Here is a 20,474-nt window from a genome sequence, read left to right on the forward strand (position 1 = left end):
TTAGCAGGGGAAGAACCTCCTGCTACTGTAGCGGCTGCCTAAGCCAGAGAGGCCAAAGCCTCCAGAGGAGATGGGCACACCCTCAGAGCTGAGGATGCTGCCAACGGCAGCGGAGGTGGAGGATCCCACGGCGGTGTTCTGCGGGAAGGAGCTGAGGATGGGTCCGGGCAGGGTCACCACGACGGAAGAGGGCTGGATGTAGACGTTGGAGTCCTGGCACTGCCTGACGCAGGACTCGTTGCAGCTGTTGGCCAGCGGGGTTGGGCCGCAGGGCTGGCAGGGCAGGCGGGGCAGGCACTGGTCGAGGCAGGACATGTCTGGTGTCTGGAGGGGCTCCTGTTGGGAAAGAGGATGATGCAAAGGAAGGAAAGAGTGAGCAGCTGTATAAGAAAGACCATGATCTTCTCCTTCCTTATCTAGCCACAGACCCTGACAAGGGCAGACCGGCACATTCCGTATCCTGCCTTGCCTGTGGCTCAGGAAACCTCTCTGACAGAACACCTCACTTTCTGCCCTCTTTCGTTCTCCAGTTCTTGCTGCCATGCCAAGATGCATTATATGATGAAGTCTCTTGCATGAGCAGAGAAATTGTGGATGAAGAGGAGCTGGAGAAAGGGCTGTGGACTCACCTCGTTCCCAGGGAGGTGGAGGCAAGAGGAATGGATGAGAGAGAGAGGAGATGGGCCCACTTTTATACTGCTTGTGTGCTGCCTCAGGCCAGCAGTTACTCTAAGCAAGCCATAATTTTCCAAGAGTCATGCCTCAAATGCAAATAATCCTTCCTAATGGCACAAATTCTGTCAACTCTGCCATTTCATTTCCTCATTCCTGTCATGACTATTTTGCCAGGGTAACTTCTTTTCAAGAGCTTGTGTGTGAGTTATCCAAGGAATGGCTGGCAACTCATTTTGTTAGAAGGGATGCATCTTCTCACAGCACGAAAATCTGAAACCATGCACCTGTGATTTCTCTTCCTTTCACACATGCTTCCATGGTTCTGACTCTCATCCTTTCTCTCTAATCCCCCACTCAATGGCCATGGTGCAGCAAATTCCAAATGTCCAGCCACCGTGATATCTGCTGGACCGATTGCTTATCAGGGCATTCGCAAACGAGGAGTTTTGTTATCTGATTTGACACTAGGTTCCTTCTCCAAATGATAGAGAAACTCTGAGATGGGTTGTTTTTCAGTACCCCATCAACACTAATTTGGGTGGGCTTTCACTGCATGTGAATGTGGAAGGCAGCATTGGCTTCAGTGTTTGTGAAGTGCTGGCGTTCAGTGTCCTAAAGGTAGCAAAGAGAACACAGCAAGCTCAGAACCTTTGACTTCAGAAGAGCAGGCATTGGCCTTTACAGGAATTTGCTTTGTTGAATATGCTGAGATATAATCCTGGAGGGAAAAGGAGCCCGAGGAAGCTGGTTAATACTCAAAGATCACCTCCTGGAAGCTCATGAATTAAGTATTCTGAGAATGTGGCCTGTATTATGGAACAAAAAAATTTTTTTCCAATATCAGTATCAGGATTATGATACTTCTGGAGGATGGTAGTTAATGTGTAATCTGAGTACAAAACAGGCATATTGTCTGCACATGGCTAGTGACATGAAGTGCTACAAAAATTTTTCTACAAGGATCTTAATGGTTAAAGGAAAATAAAGGAATGTGTGAGTTTTCTCCCCATGGAAACGGGAGTCCTGCTTATTTGAGCACTGAAAATGCTGTCGCACTGATTGTCTTCTCTGTTTCTTTCTTAGCTAGCACGAGTGGTCTTTGGGAATCCTATGGCTCAGAGGCCAGGATAAAAAACTGGAGCTATCTATTTGTACCTTTTGGACAAGGAAAGCGTGAGCAAACTGGATATTTGTAAATCATTAGACTTATTTGTCCTATGATGAGATGCACCCATGAGTGCTGAGGAAGCTGCTCACTCTTGATAAATGTACGTTGGTGACTGGGAGAAGTATCCCAGAGTCTGGGGGAAAAGTGAATGGCTGACCTGTTATATGATGACCAAGGAGGAGCGGGGGAGCTAGAGGACTGTATGTCTCAGTCCTATGGAGCTGCTGTAGCAGTGCATCATGAGAATCATTTCATGGCATATGGAAGGTGAATATATCAGGTGCAGTAAACAGCATGGATTTACTGTGGGGAAATCATGGTCTGATGAAGCTGGAAAGTGTCTACACTAAAATACAAAGCCTGGTGGACATGGAAGAGAATGGGATATGTTTTTGCAGGAGTTCAGTAAGGCTTTTGATGCTGGCCTCAATAAGATGATCATAGTGAAGCTGTTGAAGAATGGTCTGAATGCGCCTTCCTCAGCCCTGTGAAAATGCAGCTCTGTTGAGGCGGCATGTGTCCTCTCCTCTAATGAGCAAGGACTGCTGGGTCCTGACCCTGTTGGGTAGCTGGGGTTGTTCTTGGACAGGAGGTGATCAAGAAGGACACAGTCACAAGAGTTCTCCCCAACAACAAGAAGCAGGCAAGTTATCCTTCCTGCATGAAGAAAACACTTTCCTGCCCAGCAGACAGAGTGGGAGCTGGGACATGTTCCGAAACAGCAAGAAAATATCTATAGAAGCCAGGCATCCTCAAGGGTCTCTCCTGAGAGATGTCAATTTTGAAACTGATTTTGGATTGGCCATGAGCCACCATATTGGCGTGAGGCCTCCCCAGCAAGCGTGTTGTTTGCAGGTCTGAAGACGACAGTGGGAAGGTCCTTCCCTGAGAAGAGGGGAATGTAGGCTCTGTCCACAAAACCAGCACAGCTATCTACTGTAGAGACCAGATTCCATGGGGATTTTGGGTAATAACAGGGCTCAGGAAGGCAATGTTCTACTTATGTCAAATGGCTGATGGTGTTTGCTGGCTGAGGACTCCAGACACTGTTATGAGAGAGGAATCCTCAGTCAAGCAAACATTCAAACATGTTCCCAGAACATCTAACATTGTGTGCAAAGGCATTTGAAAGTAGCAGAACTGTCCAGCCTTTTCAGACAGATGAGAAAGGAGGAAAAGGGCAGAATGGGTACCCAGACAAAAAAGGCTCTGAATGTCCTGGGCAGGGCTTCATTGACGGGCGGATGTACCTTCCTTGCTGGCAAGATTGTTAGAAATAAGCTTATGTCATTTCCTCTGATACATGTGCTGTGCCTGCAGCACAGAATCCCTCCAGCACTTGGTGTGTGTCTTGAACTCATAGTGACATGTTTCTGCAGGGAAACTCTTTGTACTTCTGATCCTGGAACATGAAAGGTATCGCCACAGGCAATTTGTGAAGGTCAGAAAGAAGGAAATAAAATGTCAGCTTTGAAAGAAGTAAAAAACCCAACCTGTGCCATTAGGAGTGAAAATTTGCATTAGAGGTGACTATCATGGATAATTACAGTCTGCGCACAGTGACAATGGGAGTGGGGCAGTGGTGGAGTGGAATAAAAGCAGGTCCAGGTCCTCACTCAGTCATCCACACCACTTGCCTCCATCTGCCTAGGAACAAGGTGAGTCCACAGCCCTTTCACAACCTCTTCTTCTTTTGGGATTTCTTTGCACATACAAGTGCCTCCATGTTATTTAGTGCTTTGGGAGAGCAGGCAGTTCTGTTAGGGGAAAAGGGCAGCACATGCATTATGGAGAGATGCTGGATCTTGACAGAGGTATCTCCTGAGCAGCAGTGTAGGCAATGACCTGTTTGTGCCTGGCTATTCTGGTCTGTTTCTATTCAGTGGGGAAGGAGAAGACCGTGGGCTTCCTCACATAGCCTCCGTATCCTCAGCCAGCATCGTGCCTTGGCTCACTCCTGCTGGGATGGCAGGCTGCTGCTCACTCTGTTTTGTGTCCTCCTGATCCTCTGTCCCAGCAGGTGCCTCTCCAGACAGCAGACATGTCCTGCCTCGACCAGTGCCTGCCCCGCCTGCCCTGCCAGCCCTGCGGCCCCACCCCGCTGGCCAACAGCTGCAACGAGCCCTGTGTCAGGCAGTGCCAGGACTCCCACGTCTACATCCAGCCCTCTCCCGTGGTGGTGACCCTGCCCGGACCCATCCTCAGCTCCTTCCCACAGAACACCGCCGTGGGATCCTCCACCTCCGCTGCCGTTGGCAGCATCCTCAGCTCTGAGGGTGTGCCCATCTCCTCTGGAGGCTTTGGCCTCTCTGGCTTAGGCAGCCGCTTCAGTAGCAGGAGGTACGTCCCCTGCTACTATTAATGCTGCTGTCCCTGGAGGAAGATCTTCGGTGTTCCCAAAGTCTTTGTGGGACTTGAGACAGAGCACTGGAACCAGCTCAATCACACCAACATCTTTGATCCATGTCTGCATTTCCCCTCCTCCATCTCATTTTTTCCTTCCTTTGCCATTACTGCTACATCTGCTTTCCTGGACAGTCATTCTCACCAAGCCCATGTAGGCAGGACCTGCCTGTCCTTCTCCCTCTGTGGAAAGGGCAGCTGGGCAGATGGCAGTCTATCTACCAGCTTCAGGCATTGCTGGCTGTCATCTGTTCGTGGTGAATCTTGCACGAACCACCACCATGTTCTTGTTTCATTAAATATGACTGCATCTTAATCATTGTCTCTGTGTTATATATTCCCCTGTAAAAGTTGTGCCATGATATCTGGGGAGTGAGGTGTTTCTCTGCGGTTAATCTTGGAAGTGGTTCTGAGTGTTGTTTTGAACAGCTGGTAAGACAGCTCAGGAGTGTTTACTTGAACCAACCAGTGCTTTTTGTCCTGTTTTTCATTGACGTGGGCAGTGGTGTGGTGTTGAGTAACCCTCCACTAGGCCAATGATCACAATACAAAGAAATCTGAAGTTGTTCAGGGACTACGATTTGCTATTCTGAATTGTTTCTGATCATCTCAGTAGGAGCAAGGAAGGTGGAGGCTGTAGCTTCCAGGGCGGAAAACTCTTCCTCTTATGAGAGCACAGCAGAACATGCTCTACACGCTGGATGTCTTCCTTCTAAAAGAGTCCACATCTGAGTACACTGTTCCAAATTCAGTCATGTGAGAAGTGAGCAGGGTGAGAATGCCATAGCACTTGAGCTCCTGGATACACTCCTGCTCTTCTACTCCAGGATGCTTTTTGTGTTTTTGTTGTCAAAGGATGTCTCAGTTTTTTGGCAGAGGTTATCTTTACATTGGCTGAGCTTTTGGGTCTCTGCTCTTCAGGGTAGACAAGCTGTACGTGCCGTGAGGTCTGTGCGGTATCAAGCCAGCTTCCAAGTGGGCCTTGGCAGAACCTATGTGATGGTGGCCAGCTGTTTCCTGTGGCTATTCAGCAGCTCCCCTTTCTTGTCTGCAAGTGCCTCTGCTGCCTTTGCTGATGGACGCTGCACTTCTGTGGAGAGCTCCTGAATGACCCTATAAACTAGTGCAGTGTCCCCAGCACACAAAAAAGATCCCTCCAGAGTCCTGGTCACTCCTCACCCTCTGTGATATTGAGATTACAATAGGCCTAGGACAAATGAAAAGAACTCACCTGTCAAATGATCCCGATTAGAGTATCCATCGCATAAACATGTAAATGGAAATAAGAAATCCTTTCATTAGGAACAACATAAGAATAGCCCTTCTACTCACTCTATGGAGCCACCCAATAGAAACTGGAACCTTCTGGTTACTAATTTTCTGTGCAGTTCCTTTGCTCAGACTTCTAGGGCTGATGCAGATTATTCAGCCCACTGCCACATGTACTCCCTTTAGCCACACAGATGAAGCCATGTGCTGCACACCTGTGGTTCTCTGTTGTCACGGGTTTCTTATTTTGGGTCTTTGACATCTGTCTCTTGCACAGAAAAGCACTGTCTCATTCCATGGCATACTGTTCTTTATAGGCATGGGGGAACGCTCGTTTTCTTCAAGGTTGGCAACAGTTTATCAACATGTGAGATGCAAGCACTTGGGATGATAGAGAGGTCCTCTTCCTATAGCAAGATTTGAAAGATCCTACAGTTGCTGTTCATATGGTGTACTTTCCGATTTGTTTATATGACTTTTGGGTCTTCTTACACCAGTTTTACTTCTATTGTGATGGCTGATTGAGCAGTGCAGCTCTTTCAGTCCTCAGTCATGAGATTCCTTTGTGATGAAAACGTAACTGTGTGGTTGCTGATTACTTTTTTTTTTTTTTTTTACTCATTTATTTATTTATTTATTTTACTCTTTTTTATTTTATTTTATTTTATTTTATTTTATTTTATTTTATTTTATTTTATTTTTTTTATTTTATTTTATATTATTTTATTTTATTTTTTTTGCTATCATGACATTCCAGGTTGCTTGAATAAGAGTCATGTGCAGCACCACATTGAGATAGCCATCTTCCTTTGGAAAAGCCAACACAAAAGAACACTTCAAGACCATTCATCTGCACCACAAATTTATTGAGTCAAAAGAGAGGAAGAGAATTGTTCCAAGGGGTGGTCAACATGCAGGAATAACCAGGGATTGAGTCGGCACTATGGCCATGGTTGATGTCCCACCAGCTGTCCATCTGCTTTTTCCACAGAGAGAGATGGGCCATCATGTTTTCCCCGGCTTGGATTCCTGGGGTTAACAGACCACTTGGGCACGGGTGACAAAGAATGCATCAGGAGGAAAAGGAGTGAGCAGAAGAGGGGAAAGGCAAACATGGACAAAGCTTTCTGAGAGTTCATGCTGGACCGGTTCCTTTGCAAGTGGTGTTGGCATTGCTTGTACCCTCTAAAAACAAGATTGCAGTGCTCTGTTGCAGGACTGCTACCAACTTCTGCGTCCAGGGAGGTCTTTGTCCAAGGGCACTGCCAATAGCTTTAGCAGGGGAAGTACCTCCTGCTACTGAAGCGGCTGCCTAAGCCAGAGAGGCCAAAGCCTCCAGAGGAGATGGGCACACCCTCAGAGCTGAGGATGCTGCCAACGGCAGCGGAGGTGGAGGATCCCACGGCGGTGTTCTGCGGGAAGGAGCTGAGGATGGGTCCGGGCAGGGTCACCACCACGGGAGAGGGCTGGATGTAGACGTGGGAGTCCTGGCACTGCCTGACGCAGGGCTCGTTGCAGCTGCTGGCCAGCGGGGTGGGGCCGCAGGGCTGGCAGGGCAGGCGGGGCAGGCACTGGTCGAGGCAGGACATGTCTGGTGTCTGGAGAGGCTCCTGTTGGGACAGAGGGTGATGTAAAGGAAGGGGAGAGTGATTAGCAGCCTGCGATCCTATTAGGGGAGATCCAGAGCACAGTGTTGGCTGCGGATCTGGAAGCTGTATAAGGAAGACCATGATCTTCTCCTTCCTTATCTAGCCACAGACCCTGAAAAGGGCAGACCGGCACATTCAGTATCCTCCCTTGCCTGTGGCTCCGGAGACTTCTCTGACAAGACACATCAGAGAAACTGCGGATGAAGAGGAGCTGGAGAAAGGGCTGTGGACTCACCTTGTTCCCAGGGAGGCGGAGGAGAGAGGAATGAATGAGAGAGAGAGGAGATGGGCCCGCTTTTATACTGCTTGTGTGCTTCCTCAGGCCAGCAGTCACTCTAAGCAAGCCGTAATTTTCCAAGAGTCATGCCTCAAATGCAAATAGTCCTTCCTAATGGCACAAATTCCGTCAACTCTGCCATTTCGTTTCCTCATTCCTGTCATGACTATTTTGCCAGGGTAACTTCTTTCAGGTGCGTGTGTGAGAGATCCAAGGAATGGCTGGCAACTCATTTTGTTAGAAGCGATGCATTTCCTCACAGCACAAAATTGTGAAACCATACAGCTGTGATTTCCTTTCACACATGCTTCCATGGTTCCGACTCTCGTCCCTTCTTCCTAATCCCCCACTCACTGGCCATGGTGCAGCAAGTTCCAAATGTCCAGCCACCGTGGTATCTGCTGGACCGACTACTTGCCAGGCCATTAGCAACCAGGAGTTTTGTTGTCTGATCTGACATTAGCTTCCTTCTGCAAATGATAGAGGAGCTCTGAGAAGTGGTGTTTTTCAGTATACCATCCTGCTGAGTCGTGTGGGCTTATGTTGAATGTGAATCTGAAATGCAACGCTGGCTTCAGCGTTTGTGAAACGCTGGTGTTCAGTGTCCTAAAGGCAGCAAAGAGAACACAGCAAGCTCAGAACCTTTGACTTCTGGAGAGCAGACTTTGGCCTTTCCAGGAATTTGCTTTGTCGAATATTCTGAGATAAGATCCTGGAGGGAAGTGGGGCCCAAGGAAGCTGGTTAATACTCAAGGATCACCTCCTTGAAGTGCATGAGTGAGGTATCCTGAGAAAGAGGCCGTCAGATGAACAGGACAGGAGGCCTGTATTGTGGAAGAAAACACTGTTGGCCTAACACTGCCTCAGTATTATGAAGCCTCTGCAGGGTGGTAGCAAAAATGTGTAATCTGAGAGGAATACAGCCATTGTGTCTGCCCAACCAGAAGTGACGTGAAGGAAGCTAAAGGCGTGATACAATTGAGTCTCGCAAAATTCATGATGGAGAAAAAAAAAGGCTTCTGCAAGGATCTTAAATGTTAAAGGAAAATAAATAACGTGTGAGTGTTCTCCTCATAGAAATGGGAGAACTGCTTAATTGGGCACTGAAAATATTGAGGCACTGATTGTGTTCTTTGTTTCTTTCTTAGCAGCGTGAGTTGTCTTTACAACGCCATTGCTCAGAGGCCATGATGAAAAACTGGTGCTATCAAGATGTACCTTTTGGACAAGGAGATCTTGAACAAACTGGATATTTGTAACACGTTAGGGTGATCTGTCCCCTGATGAGATGCGCCCATGAGTGCGTAGGGAGAGCTCAGCCTTAATAGACGTAGGTTGGTGACTAGGAAAAATGCCACAAAGTATTGGGTAAAAGTGCATGACAGTCCTGTTTATGATGATCAAGGAGGAGCGAGGGAGCTACAGGACTGTACGTCTAAGTCCTATGGAGCTGCTGTAGCAGAGCATTGTGAGAATTGTTTCCTGTCACATGAAGGGTGAATATATCAGATGAAGTAATCAGCATGGATTTACTGTGGAGAAATCACGGTCTGACCAAGATGAGAAGTGTCTACAGTAAAATACAAAGCGTTGTGGGCAGGGAAGAGAACGGGATATATTCTCGCTGGAGTTCAGTTAGGCTTTTGACGCTGCCCCCATTAAGATGATCATAGTGAAGCTGTTGAAGAATGGTCTGAATGTGCCTTCCTCAGCCTTGTGAAAAGTAAGCGCTGTTGCAGTGGTATGTGTCCTCTCCTCTAATGAGCAAGGACTGCTGGGTCCTGACCCTGTTGGGTAGCTGGGGATGTTCTTGGACTGGAGGTGATCAAGAAGGACGTAGTGACGTAAGTTCTCCCTTTATACCAAGAAGCAGGCAAAGTATCCTTGGTGCATGAGGAAAACACTTTCCTGCCCTGCAAACATGGAGGCAGCTGGGACATGTTCTGATAGTGCAGGAATATATCTATAGAAGCCAGGCATCCTCAAGGGTCTCTCCTGAGAGATGTCAATTTTGAATCTGATTTTGGATTGGCTATGAGCCACCCTGTTGTCATGAGGCGCCTCCCCTGCAGGCGTGTTGTTTGCAGGCCTGAAGACCACACTGGGAAGAATCCTACTCAAACATGGAAAATCCTTCCCTGAGAAGAGGGGAATGTAGGCTCTGTCCACAAAACCAGCACAGCTATCTACCGTAGAGACCAGATTCCATGGGGCTTTTTGGGTAATAACAGGGCACAGAAAGGCAATGTTGTACTCGCATCAAATAGCTGATGGCATGGGTTGGTTGATGACCCCAGGCACTGTTATGAGAGAGGAATCATCAGTCAAGCAAACATTCAAGCATGTTCCCAGAACAATTGCCTTTGTGTTCCAAGGCATTTGAAAGCAGCAGGACTGCCACCTACATTTTCAGAGTAATGAGCAAGGATGAAAAATGAGTTTCCAGAGAAGGAAGGCTCTGAATGTCCTGGACATGGCTGCACTGACAGGAGGATAAGCCTTCCTTGCTGATAGGATTGTTACAAATAAGGTCATGTCATTTTATCAGATACATGTGCTGTGCCTGCAGCCCAAAATCCCTCCAGCACTGGGATGTGTCTTTAAGCCACAGTGATGTGTTTCTTCAGGGAAACTCTTTGTACTTCTCATCGTGGAACGTGAAAAGTGTTTCCACAGCCAATTAGTGAAGGTCACAAAGAAGGAAATGATTTGTCAGGCTTGACAGAAACCACAAACTCAACCTGTGCCATTAGGAGTGAAAATTTGCATTAGAGGTGAGTCTTGTGGATAATTACAGTCTGCGCACAGTGATTGTGAGCCTGGGGCAGTGCAGGAGTGGTATAAATGCGGGTCCAAGTCCTCACTCAGTCATCCACACCACTTGCCTCCATCTGCCTAGGAACAAGGTGAGTCCACAGCCCTTTCACAACCTCTTCTTCTTTTGGGATTTCTTTGCACATACAAGTGCCTCCATGTCATGTTGTGCTTTGGGAGAGCAGGCAGTTCTGTTAGGGGAAAAAGGCAGCACATGCGTCACGGAGAGATGTTGGGTCTTGCCAGAGGTGTCTCCTGAGCAGCAGTGTAGGTACAGACCTGTTTGTGCCTGGCTATTCCGGTCTGTTTCTATTCAGTGAGGAAGGAGAAGACCGTGGGCTTCCTCACATAGCCTCCGTATCCTCAGCCAGCATCGTGCCTTGGCTTGCTCCTGCTGGAATGGCAGGCTGCTGCTCACTCTGTTTTGTGTCCTCCTGATCCTCTGTCCCAACAGGAGCCCCTCTAGTCAGCAGACATGTCCTGCCTCGACCAGTGCCTGCCCCGCCTGCCCTGCCAGCCCTGCGGCCCCACCCCGCTGGCCAACAGCTGCAACGAGCCCTGCGTCAGGCAGTGCCAGGACTCCCACGTCTACATCCAGCCCTCTCCCGTGGTGGTGACCCTGCCCGGACCCATCCTCAGCTCCTTCCCGCAGAACACCGCCGTGGGATCCTCCACCTCCGCTGCCGTTGGCAGCATCCTCAGCTCTGAGGGTGTGCCCATCTCCTCTGGAGGCTTTGGCCTCTCTGGCTTAGGCAGCCGCTTCAGTAGCAGGAGGTACGTCCCCTGCTACTATTAATGCTGCTGTCCCTGGAGGAAGATCTTCGGTGTTCCCAAAGTCTTTGTGGGACTTGAGACAGAGCACTGGAACCAGCTCAATCACACCAACATCTTTGATCCATGTCTGCATTTCCCCTCCTCCATCTCATTTTTTCCTTCCTTTGCCATTACTGCTACTTCTGCTTTCCTGGACAGTCATTCTCACCAAGCCCATGTAGGCAGGACCTGCCTGTCCTTCTCCCTCTGTGGAAAGGGCAGCTGGGCAGATGGCAGTCTATCTACCAGCTTCAGGCATTGCTGGCTGTCATCTGTTCGTGGTGAATCTTGCACGAACCACCACCATGTTCTTGTTTCATTAAATATGACTGCATCTTAATCATTGTCTCTGTGTTATATATGCCCCTGCAAAAGTTGTGCCATGATATCTGGGGAGTGAGGTGTTTCTCTGCGGTTAATCTTGGAAGTGGTTCTGAGTGTTGTTTTGAACAGCTGGTAAGACAGCTCAGGAGTGTTTACTTGAACCAACCAGTGCTTTTTGTCCTGTTTTTCATTGACGTGGGCAGTGGTGTGGTGTTGAGTAACCCTCCACTAGGCCAATGATCACAATACAAAGAAATCTGAAGTTGTTCAGGGACTACGATTTGCTATTCTGAATTGTTTCTGATCATCTCAGTAGGAGCAAGGAAGGTGGAGGCTGTAGCTTCCAGGGCGGAAAACTCTTCCTCTTATGAGAGCACAGCAGAACATGCTCTACACGCTGGATGTCTTCCTTCTAAAAGAGTCCACATCTGAGTACACTGTTCCAAATTCAGTCATGTGAGAAGTGAGCAGGGTGAGAATGCCATAGCACTTGAGCTCCTGGATACACTCCTGCTCTTCTACTCCAGGATGCTTTTTGTGTTTTTGTTGTCAAAGGATGTCTCATTTTTTTGGCAGAGATTATCTTTACATTGGCTGAGCTTTTGGGTCTCTGCTCTTCAGGGTAGACAAGCTGTACGTGCCGTGAGGTCTGTGCGGTATCAAGCCAGCTTCCAAGTGGGCCTTGGCAGAACCTATGTGATGGTGGCCAGCTGTTTCCTGTGGCTATTCAGCAGCTCCCCTTTCTTGTCTGCAAGTGCCTCTGCTGCCTTTGCTGATGGACGCTGCACTTCTGTGGAGAGCTCCTGAATGACCCTATAAACTAGTGCAGTGTCCCCAGCACACAAAAAAGATCCCTCCAGAGTCCTGGTCACTCCTCACCCTCTGTGATATTGAGATTACAATAGGCCTAGGACAAATGAAAAGAACTCACCTGTCAAATGATCCCGATTAGAGTACCCATCGCATAAACATGTAAATGGAAATAAGAAATCCTTTCATTAGGAACAACATAAGAATAGCCCTTCTACTCACTCTATGGAGCCACCCAATAGAAACTGGAACCTTCTGGTTACTAATTTTCTGTGCAGTTCCTTTGCTCAGACTTCTAGGGCTGATGCAGATTATTCAGCCCACTGCCACATGTACTCCCTGTAGTCACACAGATGAAGCCATGTGCTGCACACCTGTGGTTCTCTGTTGTCACGGGTTTCTGATTTTGGGTCTTTGACATCTGTCTCTTGCACAGAAAAGCACTGTCTCATTCCATGGCATACTGTTCTTTATAGGCATGGGGGAACGCTCGTTTTCTTCAAGGTTGGCAACAGTTTATCAACATGTGAGATGCAAGCACTTGGGATGATAGAGAGGTCCTCTTCCTATAGCAAGATTTGAAAGATCCTACAGTTGCTGTTCATATGGTGTACTTTCCGATTTGTTTATATGACTTTTGGGTCTTCTTACACCAGTTTTACTTCTATTGTGATGGCTGATTGAGCAGTGCAGCTCTTTCAGTCCTCAGTCATGAGATTCCTTTGTGATGAAAACGTAACAGCGTGGTTGCTGATTACTTTTTTTTTTTTTTTTTTTTTTTTTTTTACTCATTTATTTATTTATTTATTTTACTCTTTTTTATTTTATTTTATTTTATTTTATTTTATTTTATTTTATTTTATTTTATTTTATTTTATTTTATTTTATTTTATATTATTTTATTTTATTTTTTTTGCTATCATGACATTCCAGGTTGCTTGAATAAGAGACATGTGCAGCACCACATTGAGATAGCCATCTTCCTTTGGAAAAGCCAACACAAAAGAACACTTCAAGACCATTCATCTGCACCACAAATTTATTGAGTCAAAAGAGAGGAAGAGAATTGTTCCAAGGGGTGGTCAACATGCAGGAATAACCAGGGATTGAGTCGGCACTATGGCCATGGTTGATGTCCCACCAGCTGTCCATCTGCTTTTTCCACAGAGAGAGATGGGCCATCATGTTTTCCCTGGCTTGGATTCCTGGGGTTAACAGACCACTTGGGCACGGGTGACAAAGAATGCATCAGGAGGAAAAGGAGTGAGCAGAAGAGGGGAAAGGCAAACATGGACAAAGCTTTCTGAGAGTTCATGCTGGACCGGTTCCTTTGCAAGTGGTGTTGGCATTGCTTGTACCCTCTAAAAACAAGATTGCAGTGCTCTGTTGCAGGACTGCTACCAACTTCTGCGTCCAGGGAGGTCTTTGTCCAAGGGCACTGCCAATAGCTTTAGCAGGGGAAGTACCTCCTGCTACTGAAGCGGCTCCCTAAGCCAGAGAGGCCAAAACCTCCAGAGGAGATGGGCACACCCTCAGAGCTGAGGATGCTGCCAACGGCAGCGGAGGTGGAGGATCCCACGGCGGTGTTCTGCGGGAAGGAGCTGAGGATGGGTCCGGGCAGGGTCACCACCACGGGAGAGGGCTGGATGTAGACGTTGGAGTCCTGGCACTGCCTGACGCAGGGCTCGTTGCAGCTGCTGGCCAGCGGGGTGGGGCCGCAGGGCTGGCAGGGCAGGCGGGGAAGGCACTGGTCGAGGCAGGACATGTCTGGTGTCTGGAGAGGCTCCTGTTGGGACAGAGGGTGATGTAAAGGAAGGGGAGAGTGATTAGCAGCCTGCGATCCTATTAGGGGAGATCCAGAGCACAGTGTTGGCTGCGGATCTGGAAGCTGTATAAGGAAGACCATGATCTTCTCCTTCCTTATCTAGCCACAGACCCTGAAAAGGGCAGACCGGCACATTCAGTATCCTCCCTTGCCTGTGGCTCAGGAGACTTCTCTGACAAGACACATCAGAGAAACTGCGGATGAAGAGGAGCTGGAGAAAGGGCTGTGGACTCACCTTGTTCCCAGGGAGGCGGTGGAGAGAGGAATGGATGAGAGAGAGAGGAGATGGGCCCGCTTTTATACTGCTTGTGTGCTTCCTCAGGCCAGCAGTCACTCTAAGCAAGCCGTAATTTTCCAAGAGTCATGCCTCAAATGCAAATAGTCCTTCCTAATGGCACAAATTCCGTCAACTCTGCCATTTCGTTTCCTCATTCCTGTCATGACTATTTTGCCAGGGTAACTTCTTTCAGGTGCGTGTGTGAGAGATCCAAGGAATGGCTGGCAACTCATTTTGTTAGAAGCGATGCATTTCCTCACAGCACAAAAATGTGAAACCATACAGCTGTGATTTCCTTTCACACATGCTTCCATGGTTCCGACTCTCGTCCCTTCTTCCTAATCCCCCACTCACTGGCCATGGTGCAGCAAGTTCCAAATGTCCAGCCACCGTGGTATCTGCTGGACCGACTACTTGCCAGGCCATTAGCAACCAGGAGTTTTGTTGTCTGATCTGACATTAGCTTCCTTCTGCAAATGATAGAGGAGCTCTGAGAAGTGGTGTTTTTCAGTATACCATCCTGCTGAGTCGTGTGGGCTTATGTTGAATGTGAATCTGAAATGCAACGCTGGCTTCAGCGTTTGTGAAACGCTGGTGTTCAGTGTCCTAAAGGCAGCAAAGAGAACACAGCAAGCTCAGAACCTTTGACTTCTGGAGAGCAGACTTTGGCCTTTCCAGGAATTTGCTTTGTCGAATATTCTGAGATAAGATCCTGGAGGGAAGTGGGGCCCAAGGAAGCTGGTTAATACTCAAGGATCGCCTCCTTGAAGTGCATGAGTGAGGTATCCTGAGAAAGAGGCCGTCAGATGAACGGGACAGGAGGCCTGTATTGTGGAAGAAAACACTGTTGGCCTAACACTGCCTCAGTATTATGAAGCCTCTGCAGGGTGGTAGCAAAAATGTGTAATCTGAGAGGAATACAGCCATTGTGTCTGCCCAACCAGAAGTGACGTGAAGGAAGCTAAAGGCGTGATACAATTGAGTCTCGCAAAATTCATGATGGAGAAAAAAAAAGGCTTCTGCAAGGATCTTAAATGTTAAAGGAAAATAAATAACGTGTGAGTGTTCTCCTCATAGAAATGGGAGAACTGCTTAATTGGGCACTGAAAATATTGAGGCACTGATTGTGTTCTTTGTTTCTTTCTTAGCAGCGTGAGTTGTCTTTACAACGCCATTGCTCAGAGGCCATGATGAAAAACTGGTGCTATCAAGATGTACCTTTTGGACAAGGAGATCTTGAACAAACTGGATATTTGTAACACGTTAGGGTGATCTGTCCCCTGATGAGATGCGCCCATGAGTGCGTAGGGAGAGCTCAGCCTTGATAGACGTAGGTTGGTGACTAGGAAAAATGCCACAAAGTATTGGGTAAAAGTGCATGACAGTCCTGTTTATGATGATCAAGGAGGAGCGAGGGAGCTACAGGACTGTACGTCTAAGTCCTATGGAGCTGCTGTAGCAGAGCATTGTGAGAATTGTTTCCTGTCACATGAAGGGTGAATATATCAGATGAAGTAATCAGCATGGATTTACTGTGGAGAAATCACGGTCTGACCAAGATGAGAAGTGTCTACAGTAAAATACAAAGCGTTGTGGGCAGGGAAGAGAACGGGATATATTCTCGCTGGAGTTCAGTTAGGCTTTTGACGCTGCCCCCATTAAGATGATCATAGTGAAGCTGTTGAAGAATGGTCTGAATGTGCCTTCCTCAGCCTTGTGAAAAGTAAGCGCTGTTGCAGTGGTATGTGTCCTCTCCTCTAATGAGCAAGGACTGCTGGGTCCTGACCCTGTTGGGTAGCTGGGGATGTTCTTGGACTGGAGGTGATCAAGAAGGACGTAGTGACGTAAGTTCTCCCTTTATACCAAGAAGCAGGCAAAGTATCCTTGGTGCATGAGGAAAACACTTTCCTGCCCTGCAAACATGGAGGCAGCTGGGACATGTTCTGATAGTGCAGGAATATATCTATAGAAGCCAGGCATCCTCAAGGGTCTCTCCTGAGAGATGTCAATTTTGAATCTGATTTTGGATTGGCTATGAGCCACCCTGTTGTCATGAGGCGCCTCCCCTGCAGGCGTGTTGTTTGCAGGCCTGAAGACCACACTGGGAAGAATCCTACTCAAACATGGAAAATCCTTCCCTGAGAAGAGGGGAATGTAGGCTCTGTCCACAAAACCAGCACAGCTATCTACCGTAGAGACCAGATTCCATGGGGCTTTTTGGGTAATAACAGGGCACAGAAAGGCAATGTTGTACTCGCATCAAATAGCTGATGGCATGGGTTGGTTGATGACCCCAGGCACTGTTATGAGAGAGGAATCATCAGTCAAGCAAACATTCAAGCATGTTCCCAGAACAATTGCCTTTGTGTTCCAAGGCATTTGAAAGCAGCAGGACTGCCACCTACATTTTCAGAGTAATGAGCAAGGATGAAAAATGAGTTTCCAGAGAAGGAAGGCTCTGAATGTCCTGGACATGGCTGCACTGACAGGAGGATAAGCCTTCCTTGCTGATAGGATTGTTACAAATAAGGTCATGTCATTTTATCAGATACATGTGCTGTGCCTGCAGCCCAAAATCCCTCCAGCACTGGGATGTGTCTTTAAGCCACAGTGATGTGTTTCTTCAGGGAAACTCTTTGTACTTCTCATCGTGGAACGTGAAAAGTGTTTCCACAGCCATTAGTGAAGGTCACAAAGAAGGAAATGATTTGTCAGGCTTGACAGAAACCACAAACTCAACCTGTGCCATTAGGAGTGAAAATTTGCATTAGAGGTGAGTCTTGTGGATAATTACAGTCTGTGCACAGTGATTGTGAGCCTGGGGCAGTGCAGGAGTGGTATAAATGCGGGTCCAAGTCCTCACTCAGTCATCCACACCACTTGCCTCCATCTGCCTAGGAACAAGGTGAGTCCACAGCCCTTTCACAACCTCTTCTTCTTTTGGGATTTCTTTGCACATACAAGTGCCTCCATGTCATGTTGTGCTTTGGGAGAGCAGGCAGTTCTGTTAGGGGAAAAAGGCAGCACATGCGTCACGGAGAGATGTTGGGTCTTGCCAGAGGTGTCTCCTGAGCAGCAGTGTAGGTACAGACCTGTTTGTGCCTGGCTATTCCGGTCTGTTTCTATTCAGTGAGGAAGGAGAAGACCGTGGGCTTCCTCACATAGCCTCCGTATCCTCAGCCAGCATCGTGCCTTGGCTTGCTCCTGCTGGAATGGCAGGCTGCTGCTCACTCTGTTTTGTGTCCTCCTGATCCTCTGTCCCAACAGGAGCCCCTCTAGTCAGCAGACATGTCCTGCCTCGACCAGTGCCTGCCCCGCCTGCCCTGCCAGCCCTGCGGCCCCACCCCGCTGGCCAACAGCTGCAACGAGCCCTGCGTCAGGCAGTGCCAGGACTCCAACGTCTACATCCAGCCCTCTCCCGTGGTGGTGACCCTGCCCGGACCCATCCTCAGCTCCTTCCCGCAGAACACCGCCGTGGGATCCTCCACCTCCGCTGCCGTTGGCAGCATCCTCAGCTCTGAGGGTGTGCCCATCTCCTCTGGAGGCTTTGGCCTCTCTGGCTTAGGCAGCCGCTTCAGTAGCAGGAGGTATGTCCCCTGCTACTATTAATGCTGCTGTCCCTGGAGGAAGATCTTCGGTGTTCCCAAAGTCTTTGTGGGACTTGAGACAGAGCACTGGAACCAGCTCAATCACACCAACATCTTTGATCCATGTCTGCATTTCCCCTCCTCCATCTCATTTTTTCCTTCCTTTGCCATTACTGCTACTTCTGCTTTCCTGGACAGTCATTCTCACCAAGCCCATGTAGGCAGGACCTGCCTGTCCTTCTCCCTCTGTGGAAAGGGCAGCTGGGCAGATGGCAGTCTATCTACCAGCTTCAGGCATTGCTGGCTGTCATCTGTTCGTGGTGAATCTTGCACGAACCACCACCATGTTCTTGTTTCATTAAATATGACTGCATCTTAATCATTGTCTCTGTGTTATATATGCCCCTGCAAAAGTTGTGCCATGATATCTGGGGAGTGAGGTGTTTCTCTGCGGTTAATCTTGGAAGTGGTTCTGAGTGTTGTTTTGAACAGCTGGTAAGACAGCTCAGGAGTGTTTACTTGAACCAACCAGTGCTTTTTGTCCTGTTTTTCATTGACGTGGGCAGTGGTGTGGTGTTGAGTAACCCTCCACTAGGCCAATGATCACAATACAAAGAAATCTGAAGTTGTTCAGGGACTACGATTTGCTATTCTGAATTGTTTCTGATCATCTCAGTAGGAGCAAGGAAGGTGGAGGCTGTAGCTTCCAGGGCGGAAAACTCTTCCTCTTATGAGAGCACAGCAGAACATGCTCTACACGCTGGATGTCTTCCTTCTAAAAGAGTCCACATCTGAGTACACTGTTCCAAATTCAGACATGTGAGAAGTGAGCAGGGTGAGAATGCCATAGCACTTGAGCTCCTGGATACACTCCTGCTCTTCTACTCCAGGATGCTTTTTGTGTTTTTGTTGTCAAAGGATGTCTCATTTTTTTGGCAGAGATTATCTTTACATTGGCTGAGCTTTTGGGTCTCTGCTCTTCAGGGTAGACAAGCTGTACGTGCCGTGAGGTCTGTGCGGTATCAAGCCAGCTTCCAAGTGGGCCTTGGCAGAACCTATGTGATGGTGGCCAGCTGTTTCCTGTGGCTATTCAGCAGCTCCCCTTTCTTGTCTGCAAGTGCCTCTGCTGCCTTTGCTGATGGACGCTGCACTTCTGTGGAGAGCTCCTGAATGACCCTATAAACTAGTGCAGTGTCCCCAGCACACAAAAAAGATCCCTCCAGAGTCCTGGTCACTCCTCACCCTCTGTGATATTGAGATTACAATAGGCCTAGGACAAATGAAAAGAACTCACCTGTCAAATGATCCCGATTAGAGTATCCATCGCATAAACATGTAAATGGAAATAAGAAATCCTTTCATTAGGAACAACATAAGAATAGCCCTTCTACTCACTCTATGGAGCCACCCAATAGAAACTGGAACCTTCTGGTTACTAATTTTTTGTGCAGTTCCTTTGCTCAGACTTCTAGGGCTGATGCAGATTATTCAGCCCACTGCCACATGTACTCCCTTTAGCCACACAGATGAAGCCATGTGCTGCACACCTGTGGTTCTCTGTTGTCACGGGTTTCTTATTTTGGGTCTTTGACATCTGTCTCTTGCACAGAAAAGCACTGTCTCATTCCATGGCATACTGTTCTTTATAGGCATGGGGGAACGCTCGTTTTCTTCAAGGTTGGCAACAGTTTATCAACATGTGAGATGCAAGCACTTGGGATGATAGAGAGGTCCTCTTCCTATAGCAAGATTTGAAAGATCCTACAGTTGCTGTTCATATGGTGTACTTTCCGATTTGTTTATATGACTTTTGGGTCTTCTTACACCAGTTTTACTTCTATTGTGATGGCTGATTGAGCAGTGCAGCTCTTTCAGTCCTCAGTCATGAGATTCCTTTGTGATGAAAACGTAACAGCGTGGTTGCTGATTACTTTTTTTTTTTTTTTTTTTTTTTTACTCATTTATTTATTTATTTATTTTACTTTATTTTATTTTATTTTATTTTATTTTATTTTATTTTATTTTATATTATTTTATTTTATTTTTTTTGCTATCATGACATTCCAGGTTGCTTGAATAAGAGTCATGTGCAGCACCACATTGAGATAGCCATCTTCCTTTGGAAAAGCCAACACAAAAGAACACTTCAAGACCATTCATCTGCACCACAAATTTATTGAGTCAAAAGAGAGGAAGAGAATTGTTCCAAGGGGTGGTCAACATGCAGGAATAACCAGGATTGAGTCGGCACTATGGCCATGGTTGATGTCCCACCAGCTGTCCATCTGCTTTTTCCACAGAGAGAGATGGGCCATCATGTTTTCCCTGGCTTGGATTCCTGGGGTTAACAGACCACTTGGGCACGGGTGACAAAGAATGCATCAGGAGGAAAAGGAGTGAGCAGAAGAGGGGAAAGGCAAACATGGACAAAGCTTTCTGAGAGTTCATGCTGGACCGGTTCCTTTGCAAGTGGTGTTGGCATTGCTTGTACCCTCTAAAAACAAGATTGCAGTGCTCTGTTGCAGGACTGCTACCAACTTCTGCGTCCAGGGAGGTCTTTGTCCAAGGGCACTGCCAATAGCT

General features: G+C 47.7%; 3 protein-coding genes across 3 annotated transcripts; 2 read left to right on the forward strand and 1 right to left on the reverse strand.

The window, feature by feature from the left end:
• On the reverse strand, nucleotides 1–315 carry LOC140262454 (feather keratin 3-like). Its single transcript, XM_072356796.1, has one exon. The coding sequence runs from the start codon at nucleotides 313–315 to the stop codon at nucleotides 1–3; it is 315 nt and encodes a 104-aa protein (XP_072212897.1).
• A 3,063-nt stretch (nucleotides 316–3,378) lies between these two features.
• Nucleotides 3,379–4,205, forward strand: LOC140262492 (feather keratin 1-like). The gene is made up of 2 exons (XM_072356882.1): nucleotides 3,379–3,501; nucleotides 3,864–4,205. Exons 1-2 carry the CDS (start codon nucleotides 3,379–3,381, stop codon nucleotides 4,203–4,205), a joined length of 465 nt encoding a protein of 154 aa, XP_072212983.1.
• Nucleotides 4,206–10,730: 6,525 nt separating this feature from the next.
• On the forward strand, nucleotides 10,731–11,051 carry LOC140262493 (feather keratin 1-like). Its single transcript, XM_072356883.1, has one exon. It carries the CDS (start codon nucleotides 10,731–10,733, stop codon nucleotides 11,049–11,051), a length of 321 nt encoding a protein of 106 aa, XP_072212984.1.
• Nucleotides 11,052–20,474: the final 9,423 nt, after the last annotated feature.

This window comes from Excalfactoria chinensis, chromosome 24 (genome assembly GCF_039878825.1).
Source record: "Excalfactoria chinensis isolate bCotChi1 chromosome 24, bCotChi1.hap2, whole genome shotgun sequence".
Taxonomy (NCBI): Eukaryota; Metazoa; Chordata; class Aves; order Galliformes; family Phasianidae; genus Excalfactoria; species Excalfactoria chinensis.